This window comes from Atta colombica, unplaced genomic scaffold (assembly GCF_001594045.1).
Source record: "Atta colombica isolate Treedump-2 unplaced genomic scaffold, Acol1.0 scaffold176, whole genome shotgun sequence".
Lineage (NCBI taxonomy): Eukaryota > Metazoa > Arthropoda > Insecta > Hymenoptera > Formicidae > Atta > Atta colombica.
The window spans coordinates 415,032-422,792 of NW_017259267.1; the positions used below are offsets into that span (position 1 = coordinate 415,032).

At 33.2% G+C, this 7,761-nt stretch overlaps 1 protein-coding gene across 3 annotated transcripts in view; it reads right to left on the minus strand.

Moving 5' to 3' along the window:
• LOC108686359 (neurobeachin) overlaps nt 1-7,761 on the minus strand; it is a 215,386-nt gene that overhangs the window by 87,828 nt on the left and 119,797 nt on the right. For 2 of the 3 annotated variants that reach the window (XM_018191626.1, XM_018191625.1), the window contains exons 7-20: nt 7,422-7,674; nt 7,191-7,333; nt 6,921-7,111; nt 6,716-6,824; nt 6,558-6,639; nt 6,165-6,481; nt 5,891-6,109; nt 3,910-5,560; nt 3,671-3,836; nt 3,435-3,588; nt 3,160-3,339; nt 2,080-2,220; nt 1,738-1,845; nt 1,448-1,619 (exon numbers count right to left, since the gene is read on the minus strand). In XM_018191626.1, the coding sequence (XP_018047115.1) occupies nt 1,448-1,619; nt 1,738-1,845; nt 2,080-2,220; nt 3,160-3,339; nt 3,435-3,588; nt 3,671-3,836; nt 3,910-5,560; nt 5,891-6,109; nt 6,165-6,481; nt 6,558-6,639; nt 6,716-6,824; nt 6,921-7,111; nt 7,191-7,333; nt 7,422-7,674 (3,886 nt within the window). The remainder of the gene's footprint in view (nt 1-1,447; nt 1,620-1,737; nt 1,846-2,079; nt 2,221-3,159; nt 3,340-3,434; nt 3,589-3,670; nt 3,837-3,909; nt 5,561-5,890; nt 6,110-6,164; nt 6,482-6,557; nt 6,640-6,715; nt 6,825-6,920; nt 7,112-7,190; nt 7,334-7,421; nt 7,675-7,761) is intronic. The other variant, XM_018191627.1, reaches the window with a different exon arrangement.

Below are 7,761 nucleotides of genomic sequence, written 5' to 3' on the forward strand. Positions count from 1 at the left end.
AGTGAAATTCAGTAAATAACATTTTGTATTATTTTAAATATATATTATTTCTTAAAAATTGCTAATAATTTTTAATTAATAATTTTTATTTCTAATTTGTAACATAATATAAATTTTAACAAAAAAAATTAAAATAATGATGAAAATAATAATATATTTTTATTGTCATTAATAATGTGTTATTACACCAATATAATAATGTCACACCGACTCGAATTTCTACATCAATGTTTATAATATGTCAGTAACAATTGGAGTATTACATTCTAAAAGAACTTATTTCACACAATCATGTAACAGTCAACGATATTTGTTTTTCTTTAATTTTCCACATAAAGAAATTCCACATCCAAAAGAATACAACAACGATAAGTATAATGACGTAAGTATATTCGTAACGCAAAAAAGGTGCAAACACATTCGGCAAACAAAACTCTCACTGTCAGATACATATAAAATGTTTACTTCATACAGTGCAATAACACATGCTTTCTACTTGGTGTCATGTGCTGTTGTCTTACAAGTTGCAGCTACATCGTTGGTGCACAGTGTTAAACATATTAGCTACATATTTGTACATATATGCAATTTATAACATTCATATTTCATTCATTTACAACATTACTGTGATAGAAAATCTTTTAGCCAGTTAATCTGCAAAACTTAATGAAAATTGCATAATAATTTCATAGAAGCGATGTATGTATCAATGTTAATTAAAAAATTTCGAAAAAGATATAAATTTAATTTTATCTAAATAGTAAGCAGATAAAATATTTTTACAAGATATATTGTACATTGCAAGTTTCTCGTTTAGATATTTATATAGCTGCAGTCATGCTGTAATATCAAAATTATCAATTAATTTATAAATTGAATATTGGATTTATTTATATATTATAACTTTTAAAACAAAAGATAAGAGAATATATATCTGACATGTAAGAGTTTTGAGTAAACAGAAGAATTCTTAAAAATTTTTTACTTTTTAAGGGAAGTGTTAATATTCAACGTGCAAATAATTATAACATTAAAATTGCATTTTCCTTTTACAATTTTTTAATAATTTCTTCCGTAATAGATGATATAATCTAATAATCACAATCATAAATGTTAAATTTAAAATTATATATAGAAAAGCATAAAAGTATCAACATGGAATAGCATTATTCTTTGTATTATTATTTTTATAAGTTCTTTGCAGAGTGCATACCCAGTAATAAACGATTTAAATACTCCGAAAAAAAAACAATTTTTTATAAAATTGCTGTACATAGTATTTTATAGTATATTTTTGTATTATTTGTAAGTTGTAAGATATTTAATATTATCTCATCCATTAATTAAAAATATCTTCAATGAATTTTGTGTATTGATATTTACACAGATTATTTTTTGGATTAGTGTTAATACTGTTAGATTAGTAAATAAGATACGGGAATCTCACCTGAAGGGCTACCTGGCCTGAGACCGGCACCATTTGTCTGTATTGTTTGCACTGGACTTGGTGGACGCTGCGATATTGGCGGTTCCAATATGTCACGATATTTGGAGACCATCAACACAGAGATGAAGTAAACTATAGCAAGGGACAGAAACTGTGCCTGCTTGGTTTCTTCCTGAAATTAACGTGTATATGACTTAGTTTTCTTATCTTATACATGCATCATTTTATTTTATCGTTGTATATGAACATCATTTTACTTTATCGTTGTATATGAAATATCGGATACTTACAACATCTCTGTATATCACAGCCCTCAAACGATTTACGTCCATATCTTGCAACAATTTCTCGGGATCCTTCACAGGACTTAACTGATGTGTGAGATTGTCCACGATGTTCTATAAATAAAGAATATTTTGATGCAATGTAATATGTACTAGTAACTACACTTTTTTTAATAAATAAAAATTAAAGGGAAAAATATAACGTGTTTATCATACCTATTAGGGTGGGAAAAAGTTCGTGGTAGTTTTTTAATACCATCTAACGAGAAAAACGCCACGAACTTTTTCCTACACCTAATATTAATAATGCTATAATCATTAAAATGAGTTTGATCGGATAAAACATACCTTAGGCGATGTCTGAGCCCCGCGTATAAGCGATTGTATATGTTGTGATTTATTACTAGAACCAATCTGCCGACCTAACATGCTGTACGATCTGCCACGTTCTTTACACTCTAAGCAGTTTCTAACGGCACATGTACAGACCTATAGAAGTTTATTAGGTAAATACAACAAAAGATGTTGTGTGAATGTACATATTAAATTTCTAACTGGAGCATATGTTAGAAACTAAAACATGTTAGAATTGAAAATGAAAAACAAAGCTAAGAATATTTGAATTAATTGTACTTTTTAGAGACTACAATTATAAATATATTACATTTAATTAATTGTGAATTTACTCGTCAATCAAATACTTATAGATAAAACATTCAATTTTCTTTAAATTATAAGTCTTTAGAAAGTTATAATCATCATTTGTTAAAAATTTTATGTTATAATTTATATCAAAAGAACGAATTTAAATTTAAATTTTTTTAATTGAAATTTTTTTATTCGCGTAATAGAAATTTATAAATTCATGTAAATTTTATTCACTACATTTTGCTATATTTTGTATCTTTAAAGTGTAATTTGTATTGTACAATCTGACATGTGCATGCCATAAGTATTATGTGTGTATATATATATATATATATACATATTTTCGCTAAAATAAACATAAATAAAGCTACAATTACTATTGCAATTGCACTTTTTCATTCGTGGATTACTAAACCATATCATTCGATTATTAAGTCGCAATTTAAATATTTCTATATGAGAATTCTCTTCAAAGTTAATTGCACATGTAACATTGTGTAAAGCAAAACTTAAAAAAATACTTGATATCAACATAAACTTTTACAAGTTTCTTTCTATATTGAATTTGGTATATTGTAAGTTCTATACTCCGTCAAGTGCATACAAACACACATTGTGCACTAATATTTAATATATTTTCCTAAATTGACAAATGATTTGTTAAAATTAGTTAGCGTATAAATTGTATAATAATACAAAAATAACTATATCTAACTATTCTAACGAGGTTTATCATTTCATTCTGTATCCATAAAATACCTTATATACGACAATACAAACCAGTCGTAAACATTGTCGCAATATGCCACCACTCGACATGTTTTTCTCAGCTTCCAATTCTCCAAAATTTAACGAACTGGCGAATATAAGTACGTCGGCCATGTTGACTAGTCTTTGCAAAAAAGAAACTGCCACTTCGATTGGCATCCCCTGAGTTGGCTCAATTACATCCAGTTCATTCTAAAATGCAATAAAACATTGATTAAAGATTAAGAAAAAATATCATATTTTCTTTTTTAATCAAGTATACTAGAATTACAGAATAGTTTACGTACATTTGGCGAAGTGGCTGATGCTAATAAGGGTAGCAAACCGCCGCAAGCTATTATAAGGTTGTCGGCTAACTGCGAAATTAGATGAACAGTATTCACCACGAAAATCGCGTTCTCACTGCTGTTTACAAAATCCAATACTGACTTCGTTGAGTGACTGTAATACAAAACTTATCGTAGAATATTTCGACACAATTGATATATCGTTATATACATGTATGCAGCATTGTATATCCTACCTTCTCCATACTTGAATGTCTGTTTCCAAAGAGAATAGCACGTCCGACAGTAGTCGTTGGTGTATGTATGACCATTTAAATTCCGGTATTCTGAAGGGAGGTCGTGTCGGGCCTGGACTAAACATTGGCCGTGTTGAGGGATTTCCTTGCTTTGATCTTTTGGCTTCTGCGAGAAAAAGAATATGTAAAAATATAGACACACTTTTATTAACAGCGCACGGATTAATTTTTTAACTCACCGAAATGATTAGGATCCACCTGCGTGGACGTAGAGGCACTCCTTGGTCGTTTTTGGGGTGACGATGTCTTTCGTAAGGGTACAGGCAAGGAGGGTGGCTCGTGACCGTTATCGTCCGCGATCGTTTCCGAAGTGACGATCGGCAGGCTGGATCTGCGGTGGGTATCTACGTGATCTGGAGTTAAGTCATTCAATAACGCATTGTCCCTGGCAACCACATTAGAACTAACGATTTGAGGCACACCGTCGGATAAACTTTTAGTTGCATCACAGACCGTAGATATTGTTGGGATTTGCTGCTTAGGATTTGGCACTTGCGTCATATTATCTACAGAACTTTGAACGTCGCTATTACTACAAACACTATCTGTAACTTCTACCTCGTCAGTCGTCACCGGAACGTCTGACTTATTATCACTTACGCTAGTAGAAATAGTGGACGGCTCCCTTGAGTGTTTCTCGTTTACCTTCGCGTCTTCGTTATCATTAATAACAGCACTTTTGTCCTCCGTTAAAGAATCCACAGCGCATTCATCACTACTTAACGCACTATTCACTATTACGGGCTCCACCTTCTCGCTTCCTAGATCTATCGCCTTCTCCGCGCAAGCCTCACCGCTTTCTACTATGCTAGTTGAGCAATTAGGATTTTTTACAGTTTCCCCTGCGTCGTTCTCACCAGTCTCAGTGTCCCTGTCTTCGGAAATGTCCTTCTTCTCGACAATCTCATCGTCGTTTTTCTCACCTTCGGACATTCTGCTTTTTATCTCGCTCGAGATTTCTTGATTCTCAGTTGGCGTCAAGTACGCCTCTGATGTATCGCTATCAATTATCTCGCGGTCGTTCTCCAATTGGAGTTTCTCGATAACTTTAACCGTTAGCGGTTCTCGTGTTTCGTCAGAAGGGACAATTGGCACGATATCTTCTTCAGTGTCGACTTTTAAAGCAACAGAGTCGGCCGCATTTTCAATTACTGTTGCAATTTTGTCAGAATCTTCAGTATTGGTAGGCGTATTACTATCGTCGGTCCTAACATTATTCTCCTCGACAGACTTGGCAATTTCCTCCTTCACTTCCTTGTCCTCAACCGGTGGATTATCAACTTTGTCCACTGTTGCGGAAACCGTGTCGGGAATATTTGTATCTGTCACAGTTTCCTTCGAGTTTTTCAATTCGACAGCTGTCACTTCCGTGGTTTCCTTAATCTGTTCGGTTGAAGAGGATTCGGTAACAGCAACAGATTGTTTCTCAAGAATTGTGTCTTGTTCCTTTTTCAAAGTGTCTTGAACTATCATCGAGTCGGGACTGGAACTCTCGATTTTGTGCACCTCGCTGTAGAAGTCGCTGGAGCTCTCAATCGATATCACTTCGCTGGTTTCTTGTGTAGTTGGCAACGAGATGGCTTCGCTGTTTGCTTCCTCAAGGATCGTCGGTGTCTCCGTGTGAGTCTCACGCGCGGTAGTTGGTGTTTCTGGTTTATCGCTCAATCGCGAGTCCAATGACACCACCTCACACGATTGCAGTGTGTCCAAGGTTTCACTGCGCGATTTCACGATAGCCGGACTACCGTCGCTTTCGGTATTATCTATTGAATTAAGATCGCAGCTGCAGGATTCTTCCAATCGATCATTTGCCTCGGATGAATCAAATTCCTGCATTACAATACAAGATATTATTGAGAACAATAAATAAATGATTAAATTTGTTGAATGCATCATCTTAAATTGGCAAAAGATATTGAATACACACAGTCATATACAATATAAAGAAAATTATAAAGGGCATAAAATGAAGGAAATATAATTGGGCACAAAATGTCATACTATTTAATTATCCAATTTTTAAACTTTAATTAATTTTGTAATAGTATTTTATTAAATATAAATATATAATATAAATATAAATATAAATATAAACAAAATTGTGTATGACATTATATATGCCTCTGTGTAAACATTAAATTTTATTAATTTTTAAATTACTTTATAATTTCTTTCCATATGTTGTATCTCGTGATTTTGATTTCCCCACACTGCTGGTCTATTGTATCCGTTGCTACCGGAATGCTGTTGATCCCATCCGGAAATTGTGCTGATCGGTCTCTGCTGTCTTAGCTCAGGATCCGTAATGTTATCGGATCTCTGTCGCTCGTAATGCTCATACATTTGGGCAAACTGAAGCTTGAATTCCTCATACGATACCTGTATATACCAAAAGTATTAGAATCCTTTCCTAAACAATACCTCGCGAACTCACCTTAGAGTGTACGATAGCCAACGTATCAACCCAAACACGCCAGCCACCGTATTCATGCTTGATAGCGTGATGAAGAAGCATGCGAAATAAGGAATACACCATATCTGATATCTTCTGTTCCTCAGTGTTTTTGGGATGGATGTAAGCCATAGCAATAAGCCACTCCTGCCATACAGACATTTGCAAAACTGTTCGCCGATTCTCCCGATTGTTATTACAGAGCAACGTCATGTCTGACAGAAATAGTTTCTTTACTTCTAGCAGTTGTTCCGTTTGCTTTGATTGTCGAATTAATGTCGCCACTACCTTTAGGATCACTGAAAAAGATATTAGCAGATTAATATACAAGAAATATAATTTGGTTTATTTATCTGCTACAGATTTTCAGCTTACTCGGATTTTCTAAACGGTAGTGAGATTCAGGTTCAGGATGTCTGGCATATAATATTTGTTGACTGATGTGCTCAGTCATAATCTAGAATTAAAAATTTTAAATAAAAATTTAATTTATTTAATAAACAAATATTATTTTAAAGATAAAATATACGTACCTCGTATAAAACATTGTATGTCGGCAATGAGAGTGTTTCCTCGTTCAATAAGAGCCTTTCAGCCAATAACGTGTACAGATTATGCGGGCTCATGACATCGTATTTTCGTCTGTGTGTATTAAATAATATTATTATATTAGTATTTTTTCTAAAAATTTTAATTTTTTAATATTTTAATATATAAATTATCTGTATGAAGAATTACTTATGTGTACTGCGGCTGAGGAAGAATCCTAGTAGTTTTAACGCTTGTAAACGTATCAACTGGCTTTCAGCTGCCAAAAGCTTGAAAATCGTTCGTACTCCTTGTTTCGCATCGAATGCGGGTACCATCGATGACGGATGTTCCGACATCAAAGATATCAGCATTTGTAAAACATCATGTAAATTTTCATCCTAAAAATAGTTTGAAAATTAAAAAAATTATTTTTAATAAATAATTACTTTACATGATTACGTTATTATTTAAGATTACCTCGTGCATTGTCGTCAAATAATTAAGTATGCTCTGTAATTCGTCGTCTTTTACACCATTACCAATCATTATCAATTGTTTTAAAAATAATAAAATATATGAACGAATTGTAAGAATGTCTTTCTGTTGCGGTCGCGGACCATCTATCACAAAAATAAATTAACATGGAAGATCTTACATTTTAAAAGTTCAGGATGAATTTGCATTAACTGATTAAGTATGATAACATACCGAGTCCTTTCGGTGTTATTCCACTTTTGGCGCGAGGATTAGCTACCCAATAATAGTATTTGAGTGTGTGCACGGTTTGCAAAACCGTCGATACGCGTCTCACATTGGAATAAATTTGCGTGTCGCTAAGAAATTCTGTAGCCAGGTACGAGTAAAGCCGTGTTTGTACTGGCGCTGGTGTATATATCCATAGAGCGGGATTAAAAAGAACGTGATCCAGTAGCTGCCATGTTAGGAATGAAAAATAAAACAACTACATCACCATGGATCTGCCTGTTCTTCGGACACACCAATCTAGCCGACTTTTATGTTTTTCTGAGCCATATATATATATATATAT